At 31.8% G+C, this 19,307-nt stretch overlaps 1 protein-coding gene across 1 annotated transcript; it reads left to right on the forward strand.

Annotated features, from left to right (window-relative positions):
- Nucleotides 1-1,724: 1,724 nt before the first annotated feature.
- Nucleotides 1,725-13,136, forward strand: MS3_00010657 (uncharacterized protein; the record flags this gene model as incomplete). Its single annotated transcript, XM_051219049.1, has 6 exons — nucleotides 1,725-1,736; nucleotides 2,409-2,529; nucleotides 4,999-5,258; nucleotides 5,828-6,566; nucleotides 10,888-11,118; nucleotides 12,952-13,136. 6 exons carry the CDS (start codon nucleotides 1,725-1,727, stop codon nucleotides 13,134-13,136), a joined length of 1,548 nt encoding a protein of 515 aa, XP_051069766.1.
- Nucleotides 13,137-19,307: the final 6,171 nt, after the last annotated feature.

The raw sequence follows: 19,307 nt of genomic DNA on the forward strand, positions 1-19,307 counted from the left end.
CCCTGCTTTTCGCCTAGTCCAGCCAGTTAAGTCCAGAACATAAATCTCAGCCTCTGCGATATGAATCATTATATTTCAGACATACTCTGTTTATATACCAATCAAGCAGACCACATTGTACCATAAAATAGAAAATAACATTTGTACAGTATTTGGCCAACAGGAAAATGACACGTGAAATAAGTATTGACCAGTAGGAAAATGATACCATCTCTAGTCCAAGGATAGGATTAGACTTAACAGAATAACTTTTGGGATATTTTTCTGAATATTCCAACAATAATAGACAAAATGATTATTGCCATTAAAGAGACAGTGATATCTATGTCTTCATTTTTAAGTGTTAACATTTTTAGTTAACAAAAGATATGAGAAATATGGCCTATCCAATGATTTTACTACTTCTCAAAAGATGTATTTTTTCTTTGTGTTAAAACACGTGGATCATGAAGTTTCAAATCCAGGTTTCGTGGTTGTTATCATGTGTGAAGGCATCGATTTTAATCAGACGTGGGGTAATTGATGTTCAGTACCAAAAAGAAAATAAGTGTCAACCATTGGGTGGTTTTAGTTGTTCTTTAAATGTTCACAGCATTGATTATTCAGTTGTTGATAAATAGTGCTAAATTTTGACCGGTCTTTGGTCATTCGCTGACTGCGTTGATATAGCCCTTTTATCATAAGTTTTTTATAGAATGGAATGATCATTCTTAGCAGTGGCATTCTGGAAGCACATTTTGTCCTGTTAAAAAGCTACCATACAGTATTCTGGACTGATCATATTTTTGAATAGTGTATTGGAGTGGTAACCAGCATACAATTTTAGTTTAGCTTCGAGGCTCTCAAGCTGAACTCAGTTGTATTTCAATGTTGTTGTTCAAGTTGATACTTTAACCCAGTGAATAATATCCATTAGCTCTACCTATTCCTAATAGATTACAATTCTAATGTGAACAACGACAACGCTTAGATACATGTGCATCCAATCGACAGGTCACATGTAAGATGAAACCTTCGTGTCAGAGTCAGCTGCTAACCACAGTGCATCTAATCTATTTCAGTATGTTAAGATAAATGCAACTAACTTTAGTACATCGTCGTAACTCATTTATCCCCTATTATTTAGTTGATTAGATTAATAATAACAATAATGCTTGAATAATTAATACTTAATGAAATTTAAAGAAAATGGAAGCATTAAGAATTTGTTGGTTAGATCTTTTCATAATCATTGGACAGATAATTTTTATCCAAAATTGAAAATGGGAAATTCAACTTTAATTTAAACAGTTGAGATCATCAGTCAATTGGAGCTAGACCACCATGGAAAACGTGGAAGCACTGGACGGCAGTTTCGTCCTAGTGTGGGACTCCTCAGTAATGCGCGTCTATGAAAGGTTGCACATGATCACATCATTGGGTTCCGCCCCAATTATCTACATGTTAGAAGTTCGCCCGCGAGACCGTAGGTCCTGGATTCGAATTCCGCGTGTGGGGTTACGGATGCGCACTGCCAAGGAGTCTCATATTAGGACGAAACGACCGTCCAGTAATTCTAAGTTTTTAATGGTGGTCTAGCTTCAATTGACTCACGATCTCAACTATTAATTTACATAATAATTGTCGATTTTATTTTTTAAAATGTGTAATAAATACTTCTAGCTTGTAGCGAGAGTGTTTATTCATTTTCTAAATAACTTTATGTTTAGATGGTTAATGTTTCAATGTTAAACCAGGTATCATAATATAATTTTATGTAAGTAGTTGGAAAACCTCATTTCTCTATAGTATGAGTGATTGAATTAGGTGTGTATCTAGCTAACATTTGATCGAATAATATACATCATACATACATCATATCTGTTAGAATGGACTAATAACATGAGATTATGTTCTAACACAGTATGAATTTAGTGAGGTATCATTTGAGTTTTTAATTCATTTAGTTGCTTAGTACAAAATTCATTCTAATTTATTGTGATATTTCATTCAATATAATACTGATTTTATTCCAGTATAACATTCTTTGTATTAGTTTAGTATAAACTTCATTCAGTATAATATAAAACATGGAATTTGTAGTCATTCTCTGTAACATTCATTTTTGTATCTTCTCTATGTAGGATATTTATTAATCAATCATCAGATTTGAGTAAGATCACTAAAGAAATGGGTTTATTTGATCAAAAAGGGTTATCTTTTAATGCTTCTATCATTAATTTTGACTTCAACTTTAAGTCTTTCAAGATCACAGCATTTCTCAATGTTCTATGTCCAGTTTGTACAGTTATAACAACGTTCGAACATTACTTAGCAATTAACTTTGTTCACATAATCAATTAACTCCTTTTAATCGATTAGATCAGATCAATTTTTTTCTCATTATTTTATTTCTTCATTCTTTTCAGGCATTAGGTTTTATGGAAAATCGAAATCATCAATGTATTCTATGTAAATGTAATAGTTTTACACCATGTACAACTAGTCTTCGATATTGTTCTAAATGTAACCATTCATGGACATTTCATGGTAAGTTGAAATGACAAGTTTTTTTAGATTGTTTTTTTTTATTACACAGGTCAACCTACTGTGATTTAATTTGAATGAGTCTTAACCACTCATCAAACAACTAGTCATGATGATAGAGGTTGAAGGCTTCCAGTTTAAAGCAGTTAGCTGTGAAGTACTTGAGAAGAGATTAGGCACAGATAACATATAATAACGTTAAATGGTCAATAATAAACGCATAAATAGGTCAAGTGTTTGCAAAAAAGATCAGATGTCCTGAGTTTGATTCCTGATGGGAGGCTATGGATATTGACTGCCAAGACGTCTTTTACCAGGAAAAAACTGGTTTCTAGTGTTTCTCGACCTTCAATAGTCCATGAACTAAGCTCAATTAATAATGTTAACTAAGAAAAATTACAATGTTACGAAATTATTGGAGACTGTATTTTTTTCCTTACAAAAGTGAATAAGTTTATTTACTGTCGATAAATCTGAAGATAGAATTTTTAGAATGCCATTTTAGGACGGTAAATCTACGACACACACACACACGAACAGCTTGATGAAATCATCGATGTCAATGCTTATGATAAAATATCAAACATTTAAGACATTTATTTCCAAGAATCTATCAGTGCAATTAAGTAACTATACTCAGTGCTTATCAATTCATTCTATCACTCTTATCTAATTGCATTTTGGACACAGAAAATACTAGCCATAATGTTTGCTAATTAATCAGTTATTTATCATGAATTGAATAGTTTAATCTTACCTATAAAAATTTTTGCTCTGGTTGTTAGAAGGGGCATCGGCCTCGTGGCTTCCGAAGGAACTCGGCCTTCACCATGAAGCGTCATAATTCTTCTAAATGAAGACCTTCTAACTCCCAGGGCAGAGTTAAAATGGTTTGAATTATTTTTTCTGGTAAGCGTTTTTTAGCGAGTTAGTTTTCTACGGGATGGGGACGCTAACCCCGTGCCCAACCCTCCTCCTTTACCCGGGCTTGGGACCGGTAGTAACTCTAGAAGAGCTACAGGCGGAGTTGAATAGTTTAATCACTGATCTGATACCCTGGTAGAAAGAATATGAACACAGTAAATAAATACAAATCTTATACAACCAAGCATATTGTTATATCCCGATAAGAATAATGAGTGGTAATTCTTGGGATCCATTTATGGACCAATACTATGAATATATTTTTATCGTATAATTGTTATGTAACTAAACTGTTCATATTCATGTCCCTCTTATTATGAGTTTTATTTTGACCTGATGAACTATTATTATACGATTTACCATTCTTGAATTATTCCCTGTCTGTTAATCACTACCTCCCTCATTCACACTCAGTTTTGGCTATATCTTGTACAAATGTTATTTCATATTTTATGGTACGTTGTGGTCTGTCTGGTTGATATATTAACCGAGTATGTTTGGAATAAATGATTCATATTTCAGAGGCTGGGATTGGTGTTCTGGACTTAATTGGCTGGGCTAGACAGGGAGTGAGACCAATCAGGACTCTAGGCTGCTCGCACGTGTTTATGCGCTACTGGTTCGATCGATAATTCACTGCTCTCTATTTGGCGGTGTCGTTGCGTTATACAGTAACAGGGCACATAGATTCACAAATCATAACACATATAACAGTAAACTATAAATAAAGTTAGCATAAACTCTGAATATTTTTGAAATCCTATTATCATCTTTCCATGTGTATTTGTGATTGTGAAGTTGCTTAAGATTACAGTTAATTTATGATATACTGGTAAACTTATTTAAAAACACTGGAAATGATAGTTATACATTTAGTAGAGATTCGATTATTTTCATCCATAGTAAGTTATACCAAGCTCCTAGTCTTCTAAGTCAGCACTCCAATTGGCTAATTAAGCTGACTGACTTAAAACAGAAGTCATATAAATGCATTGAATTGTTTAACATTCAGTATAACTTGTGTAATTATTTGAGTTTTTCTTTTGTTAATACAAATGGAATACATTTGAATAATGTCGTATGGCAAGTTCAGAACAGGATGGAAATTGTAGTCATGATTTTCAGTTCTAGGGACCATTCATTTTTTATATAACTTGTAAACAAAAGGGATATAGAGGCAAACTTCACAGTATTCATATATTTTTATGGTATCCTTAATATAGCCAACAACAACAACACAAAAAAATCTCATACCTGGTGAGCAAGTTATTGGCTATCTGAACTCACTATCTCAGTAGATGGAATATCGATGTTTGAATCAAATGATATTAAGTTCGAGTTTGAGTGAGATCATCAACACTGGGATATAGGTATATCCATTTGGTAAGTAACAAATAGAATAAAATGCATGACTTCTAGTAAATATAATTCATTGTTACTTACTTACTTACTTACGCCTGTTACTCCTAATGGAGCATAGGCCACCGACCAGGATTCTCCAACCCATTCATTGTTACCTGTTGTTATTTTTTTATTATTTTGTAACAGCAATAGAAAATTTTGCAATGTATATCAATCATTTCAATGAGCAATTCATATCAACATCATCAACTAGTGTATTACACATTTTTATGATTCTATGCCAATTAACAAATTTAATTCTTTGTGGTTGTCAATTAATTCCAATTCGAATGAAGTTTTTATTGGATCATTTCAATAAAATTTATTTAACAAAATATCAATTTGAACAAATTTTGAAAATATTTGGTTGGTCTTTAATAGACTATACACGTGGTTACATGATAAATGTAAGTTATTGTTTAGTATATATATACATATATTGTGGTGCGTGTTACTTATATTGATATAAGTAGTATATAGCGCGAGTCAGGAATGTAATGTCAGGGAGCAGAAGATTGGGAAGATCAAGAAAGGAAGAACGGGTATAGAAAGCTATTAGTATAGGAATGCAAGAACAATGAAGTCCGAGACAACTATTGAACATTTTGCAAATTAGGTATTATAGTATGGTTTTTTCTATTTTACCAAGTAACTCTGTAATGTACTAAATACAATTCGGTTGTCCTCACCTGCGTTCTCCTTCATCACAATATATTTTTAATATCCTAATGAGTAGAAAAATTAGATTTTCTGACGTTTGATGACTTAGTTTAAGCCACTTCTTCAGAGAATACATTACTATTGATGTTTAAGACTGCAATTGATCATCATCAGTCTGATAATCAAGAAGTGTCTTACACTAAGTCATGAAACGTTAGAAAATCTAATTTTTCTACTCATTGGAATATTACAAATAGATTATTAATTAATTAATTGTTTGCTTATCAGCTGTTGTTGTTGTTTCGTTTCTCTATAGAATCCTAAACAATCAATATTGAATATGTGTACACCTGATGAAGAGTATATAATTTTGAAACAAATTAGAAATTTACCAAATTTGAAATTATTAGCTGATAATTTATTAAAAACTATTCAACTTGATCTTATTCAAGAGATAAATATAACAAATATGAATATTATACAAGATAAAGATTTATGCAAAGTTCCAGTGTCTTCTGTATCATTCTTGAATAATAATAATGACAATAATAATAATAATTCATCATTTCAATTGTTACCTCATGAGATTATGTCAAACAAGATATCATCGAATTCCAGAATATTCAATTCCTACTTTTTGTCAAGTCAAAGTTTACTTAATCACAGTAATGATTCAACATTTATTCAATGTTTAAATGATACATTTGACAATTTAATTATTATTAATAATAATAATGGTCATGATAAGTTTTCATCGGTAGTCAGTTCAATTCCTGGTGAGAATGCTCGCTCAGTTAGTCAGATTCCTGATGGTGATAATGATGATGATGATGATCAGATCAACTTGCCACAACATAATCAATTTAAAAGACAAGAAATATTGAATATGAAAAATGAAGTATTCAGTGTAAATCCTGAACTTATACTGAATTGGATTAGTAAATTTCCATTGAATATGTTAAGCTATCAAAATCAAACTGAAAGATTAATTAGTCAAATAAAAAATCTTAAGAATATTATTCCTACTTATTGGACAGATAGTCTTAGCAAAGAAGGTAATTTAAGATTTTTAACTTTTTTTGGAAAAACGTTTTTTGGTAGCGAAGGGAACTGTCAGTAACCTTTTCATCGATTGCCTTCAGTGCAAAAGCCGTTTATTTGTACGAATCTATGTCAGTTTAGTGTAGTCGAAAGGAAATTCAGATTTTAAGTTTCTTGCAATCAAACACTCATCAGTAAAGAGTAACTGAGTGATATGTTAAACTGTTCAACTGAGTGATCTGTGTTCAAGTCTCACAGAGTGGATAGGTTCCCTCACAATTCCAGGTACACCTTGACGAGTGATAACTATCACAAAACTAAGTTCACAGTTTCCTATTGACTATGTTCAACCATTTAATATCAAGACAAAGTGAACGTGATGTTGAATTGCTTAGAATGATGATGATCATATTATAATTTGTTCTATGAAATCTGATCAAAATTAAGGACAAGATAAATGTATTATTGGTTACTATTGAGTAACCAATCATTATAGACAACTATATTCTATATTTATTTCATACTTTTTTCATATGGTATTGGTTAATTTAAACCTTTCCTTGAATATTTAACTTAGTTATCTGAATTAGTTATTACAATCTTATTTATATTGGATAATGGTCTATATATTTCAACACTAACTTTGTATATTAGGTATAGCGTTGTTTTAAACATTAGTACAATAACGAAGTGACCAGTCCTTATTGATCTTCAGAGTAGTTTATTCCGGACTCTCTTAAAGTTAATTCATTCTAGACCTTCACTATTTGGTTGTTTATTTCTTATTGTAAAATTTTCTGACATTTTTCTCCATGTAACCATGTTCTATAAATTTTATTATTCAACTAAACGCTCTCATTAGATACTGAACTCACATATTTAGACTTAATGAGGTACTCAAAAGTGTTGAGTTCCATTTTCATGACACTGTGTAATGGACCAAGGGAAATTAAATAACAAAAAAGAAAATCAAAAATGGAATATTAGTACACACTGAAGCAGTTTTAAGATTTAATTGCCCGAGATCTAACTCCAGTTAGATGGTATGATTGATTGCTGTCGAAATATGCATCCTGACTATCCTCGTATATGATCATCGACTTAAATCGCGTTGGTGAATAACGGGATTAAATAAGTCAAATACGAGAATTGATCTCGAATACGCATATTTTGTACACTCATTGATCTGGGAAGACAATCGTAGAATCTCAGCAAATGAAGCGCCGAAGAGAAAGAAAAGTGAAACGAAAGGACGCTCAGTAGAGAAGACGTGTGAGCCAACTCCATTTAGTCAAACGTCAATCAATACTTATAATCACACAAAAACAAGCTACAGACATGTGATGGATAGGATAAGAAATATACACACATATATGCGCTCATATGAAAACGGTCAAGATTGATAAGCGAATGATTAACAAGGTCAAAATATGACTCAAGTAGAATGACTAGATTGGCCTGTCCGAAAGCTAGAATAAGGTATATAGGCTTAACATAGTAACCAACACTACAAGGAGTTAATAACGTGACAATGGTTCAAAGTTGTTAATTAGTAAAATGATCCAGGTTATCAAAAATTTCATCATTTCAAATTTATCATTTCTGAATACTACAATTTTGGCCATATATTAAACAAATCATAGTAGACTGGTTTAACTATAAAGAAGTACCAATAGAGCTATTGGTGAACTTGGAGAATGTTAATGAGAATGAGAAATTAGTTTAGAAGGATAAAGTATTTTAGCGGTGGTCGGTGAATCAAAGCATTATATTCTCATTGTAAAAGTGACATCACAGTTTTAAACAAAATATTTTACAATCAATAATGAAAGATTTATATAGTGGACAAGATTTTAAAGATTACAACATTAACATAACCTTTATTAGCTCATTAAGTTTCTTTCTAAATAATTTCCACAATGATGATTAACAAGGAATCAGTTCTGAAGTAACCTGACAAACTTATGAAGTATTCTTTGATTTCTTATAGTTTACGAGTTGTTATCAATGGATCTTTAAAATTATTATCGAGTTCATTAACATAATTTTTTTCCAGTAATTCAGCAAAGTCTTGTAGATAAACGTGTTGTGACTTTAAGTCCGGCTAGTTATCATGTAATTTATTCGTCAATCGAAATACGACTTATTCACTCTTGTACTGTACTAAACCATTCGTCCGGCCTGATCAGCTTAGCGTCCTTATTGGCCCTTTGTTCGCCTAGCCCATCCATTTGAATCCAGAACACCAATAACAGCTTCTGTTATGAGAATCATTTATTTCAGACATACTTGGTTTTTATACCAGCCAAACAGACCTCATCGCACCATAAAATAGGAAATAACATTTATACACAATAAAGCCAAAAAGTGGCCGTGAACATGGGAGACAGTAATTAATAAACTGAGTATTACTTAAGAACGGTAAATCGTATAATAATAATCTATAGATCAAAATGAAGCTTATCATAAGAGGAATATAAATATACATAATCTAGTTACTGAACAGTTATACAATAAGAATATATATATATATATATATATATACATATATATATATATATATATATATATATATATATATATATATATATATATATATATATATATATATATATATAACAGTTTATCAACAAGCAAAAACGGGACCATGAGCAAGCAATATGGAAACCGTTGCATTTAAACAAGGATTAAGTGAGGATACAAAAACTGAGAACAACTGCTATAGGGGCTGAAATAAACAAATTCATATAATAAGTACAATAAATGTGATATGTATTTGTAAACATTTAAGAAGATTGCACGACAAACTTGGGTCACAGCATACACATAAAAATTGTTAGGTGTACAACTATTTACTGAATAATAATAAGTAGTATAAAACACAATACACAAAGAGTTGCAGCGAAGAGAATAAGAACGGAGAGCGTCAGCCAACTTAACACAAGGTATTGTATGTTTTCTTTTGGTTATTTGCGTCTTCTTTTTCTGCCTGATTCAAGGATTTACATTACATTTGATTGAACCATCATTAGTACTCTGGATTTACTATGATATATATGAAGAATTTGGCACAATATATCTTTAAAGCAATTAGTCCCTGTGATAAATTTCTATAAACTATGTGAAGCCTTAGCCATGCGAAAATTCAAACCTCCTTTGTGTATTCAAAAACAGTTTGTCCTCACCTTAAACCTACCCTGGTAATATTGACTTATTATCCAGAGTGATTAGGTTTCAAATTGTGTTCACATTATTATTATTACACTTATTATTATCCTTGTCTACTCTTACCCCATTTCCAGTCTAGTTGACCTTTTATTTTTATATATAAATGGTCTTAACAATTATATGTGTGGTCAGATTGTTCGAAATGTATTGCGCTAATATATCACATAATTCTGATAATCTTCGTCTTCTTATTACATTATCGAAAGAATATATCTTGTTTTTGATTGACATCATGAACCGATTGATGTTAGACCACCGTTGGAAACCTGGAAGTACTGGACGGCCATTTCGTCCTATTTTGAGACTCTCCAGAAGAATATTCCATTATTTATGCTCATATTCATTTAATATTACTGGATAAATGATCTACACTATTGATTTTAAAGAGAGCAAGAACAAAGATTGGTGCAGAATAATATGATTTCATTTTATTTCGTTAGGTTCTCATCAACTGCTTACAACCTAAATTATTTGAAATTCAATTTATTACAGATATTGACATATTTATACGTAAGAGGGTGATTAAGGATCAATAAATGTATAATGGTGTAGCGAAGATTCCGATAGAGTTAATGGGGTCCGGAACATTGAAATAGTGATTAGAACTCATGAAAATAGATTAATGGTAATAAAGAAAATATGAATTGATTTCAGTCAGTTATGTATAATGTAATTTAAAAGAGTTGGAGTAATGACTCAATAAATAAATGGAGGAATAAATGAATAAAAAAGGGGGTTATTGTTACCAGGGTAAAAAAAGATTTATTACTGTCTCTTTTTGCATATATAGATCTGGTTTTAAACGTTTGATTGCTATTGCCTCAGCAAATTTCAAAAGGTTGGTGTTCGATTGTTTGTTAACCGCCTTGAAGGACTTCAGTATATCAACTTCATGTCTTGTGTCAAGGAGATGTCTTACGATGGCACTGCTGGATGCTTTTAATCCATTTAATCTTAAACTTTTCGGAATATGTTCTTTGAATTGGACGTAGGCTCTCCTTTCTGTTCTACCAATGTAACTGCTTTGGCAGATACATGTAAATTTGGTTTTAATTGATAAACTTCTATATTTTAAGTTCATTAATAACTTTTATTTAAAATTATTAGCTCGAAATATTTATTCAGATCAATTTCAACAATCTAATGGTGTTTCAAGTCAAGAAATTATACAGAATATACAAGTAATAACTACTGAATATGCTTATGATCATTATTCTTTGAAATATCCATATACTCCAATTACAATAAATCAAACTTTAATAAGGAGTAAGAAATTTGAACAAAGAAATAAGAAGCGTGTTATGTGTCCAAATTGTAGGAAAACATTCTGTGATAAAGGTAAATTTAATTGTTGTTTTTCTTCTATTGTATAATTGATTTGTTGATTAAACAATGGTAAGTGGTTTTAGTTAGACAAATATAGAAAACTAGGAACCTTTGGATTTTTGTTTTTGTCTTAATGTAGGATCTTTCAGCAGTAATTATCCTGATCTCATCAAGAACGAAACGTAAGAACCTCAAATCAATTGGTTGATATCCAATAGCTTATATTTTTAATTCTACTCTGTTAACTACATTACACTATTCGCATCCTTTACCACTACTGTTATTTATCATACACCATGGTTAATTCAAAAAATGGATTGAGCAAAATGATAGTCGTCATATTACAGGAAACTAGTGAATTACAATATGAATATCAATCTTGTGATTCAGTTACTATCTGACTGAAGAGTCCGAAATCGGACGAAACATATGGAGTATTTTCAATTTCATTGTTATTCAATACCAGTGAAATAATCTTTTATCGCGAACTGACAGTAACTAAAACAGAATGTAAAGCATATTTTGACAGACTGTAAACATTTTTTAATGGGTTATATGCACTGTTTATGCATTATATATTAATATCTTTAAATGGAAGTAAAATCTGACGGTTATGGTCTTTTATACATAAAACTGTTTCATCATTCTAAATTACAAGCTAGTTTAAACAATCCATGATGATATCAGAAATTTGTTCTTTGTGAATATGCTGATCAAGTGTTTATTAAACGTTTTAAATCAAGGATTGTCACATGTGTAATTAATATTAATGTTAAGACGATGATCAAATAAAAAATATTTTTAGTATGGGGATTTGTGGAGATTGTAGTATTTTAACAGATGAATTCATGAGTCAACCTAAGCTAGACCAGCAGTGAAAGCCTGGAATCACTGGACGACCATTTTGTTCTAGTATGGAACGCCTCAGCAGCGCGCATTGACGATCCCGCACACTGAACTCTAACCTAGGACCTTCGATCTTATGCTCGGACGCTTGACCTCTAGTCCACTGGACTGGGATCCAACCGTGGTAATATCTAACTTCAATCGATTCATGATCTTGAGCAACCCTTCATCCATTGTCTGAGATGGATAACCGTCTCATACCCAACACGGATTGGGCTCCATTGATCACGGCTTCTCACTAGAACTTCAAGAAATCCATGTTGAAACTAGTCAACAGTGATCATAACCGGGGAAAACAGAAACTGTAGGTTGATCACTAGTCAATCAAATAAAGACCTAAATTTCAGCACATCATTTCAGGTTGCCATACCACATTAGCGTTTTCTGGCAAGTTAGTTTTCTACGGTATGGGGTCGCTAACCCCGTGCCTAACCCTCCTCCTTTATCCGGACTTGGGACCGGCAGTAGCCCCAGGGACTCCAGGCGGAGTTATACCACATCAGTACAAAAACACAATTGTCGATCCAAATCCCATAGTCGTATGGGTAGTAAAAGTATGAGCAGAATTCGTAATGATTAGGGTTTGATGATGTTATTCAAGGAGTATAGTCCAGTGAAACCAATTTGGAAAGAGAAAAAAGGCAGAAGAATTCAGAAGATTAGAATTTGGGAGAACATAAAGAGTAGATGAACCTGCGCTATTGCAAACGATTTCGAGCCATGTCATTCAAGGTCTCTAACCATCAGTTTGTATCGTCTCGCGAGTCTCGATCAAATAGTTTACATCTTAGTGATTAGATGCTGTAAAGATTAAAAATACTTGTAAAGTTTCAGCTACCTAAAAATCAGCCAATAGTAATACTTACGTACTAAAAAAATTGTTCATCTTTTTCAAGACGTTTTACTGTTGTTATATTTTTTCTCTTCATATTTTAATAGGAGCACTTAAAATTCATCATAGTGCAGTTCATTTGAAAGAAATGCATAAATGTACTATAAATGGATGTAATATGTGGTTTAGTTCAAGACGAAGCCGTAATCGTCATTCAGCTAATCCTAATCCACGTTTACACATATTACATATGAATAAAAATAATGAAAATCATAATAATGTTGTAAATTAAATTATGTATGTCTTGATCTTCTTTTTTTTCCTTTTAACTTAAGAATTCCAAGTTACAGTTTGCTTTATGAATGAGAACACAAGTGGGGGGCAATCAAACACAAAATTACAGAACACCTTACTAATATCTGAGAACTATACACTAAATACTTCATTTGCAAAATATCAATCAATTGTCTCATACTTGACTGTTCCTTTTACATATATCCGTCAGTCGTCTCAGAGTTCATTGTTCCTACATTTTCATACTAATTGCTTTCTGTTCCTATTCTTTCCTTCTCAACCTTCTACTGCCAGACATTCTAATCCTGACTATCGTTATATAATACTCATGTCGATAATAAGTAGCATACACTACATGTTCACAGTATGAATATAATAAAATAATGAATTTTCTTTCATTTTTTATTTATAATAAATATTATTATATAATTGACAGATCGGTTTTTGTACTTAATTTGATCAAATTAAAAGTGAATTGTAATACAGTTGTTTGTGCTATAATCTATAAGGGTATAAGTAAGCTCCGATCATCGTAGAGCCTATCATATGTGTATATCTATTCATATTATCTGACTTAATATCAGCTTAAAGATGAAAAGCAAATTAACACGATAAGTAATAAAAGAAATCTAAGGATGAGAGGTATAATTTGAAAAAGACAAACACATTCAAAGAATAAACAATTTGAAGTAAATGAATACTTATTATGGCTCTGTGACTAGTTTCTATACAGATCTTTTTTAAACCAAACTATCTTCAACTGTAAAGTGAAGTGAAGTGAAGTCAACCTGTGGATTTGAATCAAGAAATTCACGTCTATTAAAAGTTGACTGAAATCTATGGTAGTGTTAGGTCCCGATAAGCATAATGAATAGTAACTTTTAGGATCCATTTATGGACCAATACTATGCGTATATTTTTATCGTATAATTGTTAAATAACTAAACTATACATATTCATGTCCCTCTTATCATGAGCTTTATTTTGACCTATGAACCATTATTATACGTTTTACCATTCTTGAATTATTCCTTGTCTATTAATTACAACCTCCCACATTCACAGCCACATTTGGCCAAATCTTGTATAAATGTTGTTTGCTATTTTATTGATAAGATATGATCTGTCTGGTTGATATATAAACCGAGTATGTTTGAAATAAACGATTCATATCACAGAGGCTGAAATTTGTATTCTGGACTTAACTGACTTGGTTAGGCGGGAAGCAGGACCAATAAGGACTGTAAGCTGCTCGTACGTGTCTTATGCATCATTGGTCAAATCGATAATTCACTGTTCTCCAATTGGCGGTATCATTACGTTATACATTAACAGGGCACATAGGCTACAAGTTATAACACGTAGATATAAATCATATCTCATTGAATCAAATAACTTAATGAGATTGTTAAAAGGTATAGAAAAATTGTAACTTGTATTTCTAATAAATTTTATTTAGTAATTTGTACTACTCTCATGTATATTCGTTGTGTTTAGTGAATTGATCTTCTGCTATACCATATTCTCTGTTAATATTAATTAGTATGGTAACAGTGAATATATCTGATATTTGTTAAAGGAACCAAATAAAACAGTATGATCAGTACATGAATTTTCAAATATAGATTTCATTAAGTAGAAAGAGAAACTATTTTACTTCTTTAAATTCATTTGGTATTGTTTGGCTTGTATCTTCCTATTGAGGTTTAAGACTGCAATTGATCAGTCTGTTATTGGCATATGTGCATACTGTGCGTATGCTTTGATGTTGCCTTAATTCACAAGCTTTTTGTAAGCAATGATGGATAGTGGTTAGCAGTGGAATCCAGGACGCGCATTTTGTCGTGGTTGGGACTCGTCAGCTGGATTTACCTGCATCTTTTATCTTTTCTATTTCGAGGATACAATAGACAATGAACAATTCCAACTTGAATAAATATTCATCAAATATGGTTGTCCTCTCAGGTTCATTGAAAAAGGAAACCGAAATCAAACTGCAACCTGAAAGATTATCTATAGTCTAAAAAAACTCTCTTCATAAACATTGACTTTAAAGGGAATATAATAACAAAGTGTTTGAGAAACTACATTGCTAAATCTTTGAGAAAAACATTTTGTCCTGTTTGAGCCTTGTATCACCTTCTACAGATTAGCTAACACTCATGAATGTGCCAAAGTTAGAACTCGGCTTTGGTCCGGAGCAGTGGGGATTTATAAGTTTACTTTCTTTTGTGGAGCAGGTTGCACTATGCATACAAAGCGGATAATTTCCAAACACATCTTAGAACATCACTTGAGGTGGATTTCAAAAGAAGAGTGGAAAATAATTATCAGTTCAATATAGGAACATATCAACTGTGCACATGTTGGCCAACTGTAATCGTCCTTCAAATAATCTAACGAGTCAAACGAATGGAACCAAAGGGAGGTTAAATAAAAATACTTTTGAGCTATAGAGGCTTTGTCTACTCAACACTTCAAGCCTGAACTCTATGTTCATAATTAACTAGTAAAGTTTCTAGTTTTTCTCTGGTTCTAACAACCCTTACAGGATGTTTTTTTAATTTTTATTATTATGCTTTACCTCATTAATCAGTGATTAGTGTTTATTACCCTCATAAAACCCTTTCTAATTATTATTCACTTGTCACTATCATCCCTATAACTTTCATTTGTTCTTCATATCCGTTCAGTGGATAAATATTTCTCCTATTTCCGACCGGTAAACTGTTTTCTTTTTTTCCTCTTCTTAACTTTAGATTATTCCTCAAGTTTATTTCGGTACTTCGAATCGCTAAACGCTTTATGATGCCGTTTCCTCCCATAATTCTTCCACTCATAGACTTAGTAAATCACTATGAATACAATTGAACACCTTCAATAAGGGATATAATCGAAATGACAATCTTCTTCTCTGAATAGACGCTTTCTTCTTCAACATTGTCAATAACGAAAATAATGAGACTGGAGTTGAATCAATGGTCTAATCGGTTGATGATTAAAAGTTTCAAACCTCAGTTTTATTTTTTGAATGTTTTTGAATTGTCCAGTATATGACACAGTTCGAATCAACTTTTTATTCTTTCTTCCAACCGTACATCATGAAATTATTGCATTTCAAAATAAATAATGAAATACATTGGAATTTCAGATTAGTTGAGTGATTTTTTTAAACCACTGTTTTAGAATAGTTCTAATATCCAGCCAGTGACGAAAATGGTAATAGTTTCATACCTTTTTCACGATATCATCAAACTAATTAGAATATAAAAAAATACTCAACATCACTAACTACATGTACCACAAATCCTTCGAAATGAGTTAGGGTGATTTAATTTTGCTCAACTATTTTGCGTACTTGTAAGTAGTACAAATATCACTTTTAAATAAAGTCCCGGGATGGTAAATCTAGTTTTGATTTTAGTTTACAGACTATACATTATGTTTTTTGTTTTGATTACTGATTGTTAGCTGACCTGCCAACAATGTTTTGATTTTAGCTGTTATTTTTATCAGGCAATGATCAATTTTCAGATTCAGAGTATTCTTCTGAATGTTTTCTACTCTGTATTCAGTATTAGTGAATGAATTCATTCTTAAATGTTTATTATCAATAGAGAGGAGATATTTACTTATTTAAATGTCATTAGATATACACCGCTAAGTTTGTTTTCCACATATGGATGGAGAAAATTATATTTTGGTTTCGTTCAAGCTAAAAATGATTGGAAGTATATGGAGCACGAATACAAAATAATAAATCTCTTATATAATCACTAAAGGTAGTATCTAACAATTACTAACAATCATTTCCAACAAATTGGCTATAGTTTCTTACCGATGTTGTATTACACTTTTCTATATGGAAATCAGCTTGTTTCTGGAAATTCAGTACTGTGGTTGGGAATTATTAACTGACTGATCTAAACACATTTTAGTTTATTTAGACTTTCATTCAGACGACTTGTAAATAATCACATGGAAATTTGAACCTTCAAAAACTAACATAGTGATCTTAAGGTAATGCTCTAACTATGTGACTTGTACAGTTTCAATTCAATCCCTGATAGAGACATAGAGATGCACACTTGGTAATAATTTTATACTAGGACAAAATAACAGTGTTATTTAGATTGAAGCACAATCTAAGCTAACGTCAAATCAAACAGTCGGGCGTTAGGTTAGATTATATACTTGTAGAATCACGACTTATCATCCATAAATAACTTTTTGAAATAAAGCAGAAGATTGAAAGAAGTTTTTCTCGTTCAATAAAGCCTATAGTACTTCTCAGTCTTTAATTAGTTGTTTTTTCCTAACTGCATATATATTTCCAGTATCTTGTGTATAGTTCAGTCACTTCGATTCTGTTCCTCAACAATTATCCATACATTGAATTAGTAATCATTGAAATACAAGAGATTGTACAAGTTCAGTGTTTTTATTGCCACAATAGGTTAACAGTTGTTCATGAATAACAATATCGGCGAGACCATAATTTACAGACGAACCGATCAGATTTGGTATAATACATCTTGGATTTTTAACGCAAAATTAATTCACCTATTATTGGCTAAGTAGCATTTTTGGATTTTAGCTTATGTCAGTTCGTGATGAAAATCTTAAATCTAATTCGTAACTCTAACCATCAATTGTAAATCATAATCTTTGCTCTTCACATAAGTTTATAATCCTCATTTAGCTCTAGTAAGTTTATAGTTATGAGAGATTGAATATGTATCCAAATTGTATGAATGTATAGTTGATAGTCTGAATTAAAATGAATAATGTGATAAAGAGTGACGGTTATCTGAAAGAATTAAACGATGAACCTATCAATAGCATAAGCGAACTAAAATCTAAAAATAGAACAATTGGTAATCATAGTAACAAGAACTTATTGAATTTATTATTGATGATGATCATCAGTTAAGAATGTCAATACTTTACTCTTACACAAAGTTATTCAAAGTACTTACATAATCGGTGAGACTATAATTTATGGGCGACCTTTGAGCGACGCCAAAGTGACCTTGATAGTGTCCACCTAATAACTAGGATCAAATGAGGATTATAAAGTAGTTTGAAGAGTAAGGATTATGATTTATAGTTGTTTGTTAGGATCGGAAATTAGATTTAGGATTTTCATCACGAACTGTCATAAGCTGTAATGCCAAAACTGTATTTAGCCAAATGAATGAGTGAATTTCTCGCCATCTTATACGTGATTGGTTCGTCCATAAATTATAATCTCGCCATATAATCTAATGATAACATCTCTTCATGTGAAACTAAGTGAAGTGTGTTTAAAATGAATAGAGAGGATCAGTCTCTTTAAGATTGGATATAAATGCAGATGACAAAGTCTGGATCAAAAGTTTCCATATGATTATATGCAACGACGCGTATACAGCCTCTGTCAGGGAAGTCCTACTCAATGCCTTCTCGTGGCGTGGGTGTTGTTTACGAAATTGAGAGGACGAAAAGCGAATGTCCGGCGCTTTAACTGGATTCCAAACCAATGGTGCACATGGGCTCCAGTATCCTGCGGGAACAAATGGCGTATGAACCAATCGTTGGTCACCGGCTACCATGGGACTGCATCTCCACACGATGCTGAACTGCCTTGTGGGTCAGACCTTTAGACCAAAGGCTCAGGGAGTGGCCCCCTAAGATAACCACCTGCTTCGGTTTGGGCACCCGGGCAGTATTACAGCCCTCACACATATCGAATGATATTTGTGTGGCGCATATGTATTTGGTGCCTCCTTGTACCAATATCTATGTGTTAAAATAATAATAAACAAGATGGTATTCACTCATTTTAAAACAAAGTTATTGGTTTAATGTAAATAAAAAGGTTGAAAACTCATTCAATAAATGATTAATAAAGGAAATATTTGATCAACTATTCCCTTCTACATATATCATTAGATCATATTGATTTAAATTTAACAAAAAGTTCCGATTACATGGGTGTTCAAAAAATCTTTAATATTATTATCATGATTTGTTTTCAAAGCTTCAACTTGGCATTCTGTAATAAACGTGGAACAACTTCATCGAGTATTAAAAACACAAAGCTAATATTCATTATTTAGAAAGAGTTTGTACTACTGTATTATTTTTCTGCTCACTATAATTAAGACACTTAATCCACTATGTAAAT

Source organism: Schistosoma haematobium, chromosome 3 (genome assembly GCF_000699445.3).
Source record: "Schistosoma haematobium chromosome 3, whole genome shotgun sequence".
In the NCBI taxonomy this organism is placed as follows: domain Eukaryota; kingdom Metazoa; phylum Platyhelminthes; class Trematoda; order Strigeidida; family Schistosomatidae; genus Schistosoma; species Schistosoma haematobium.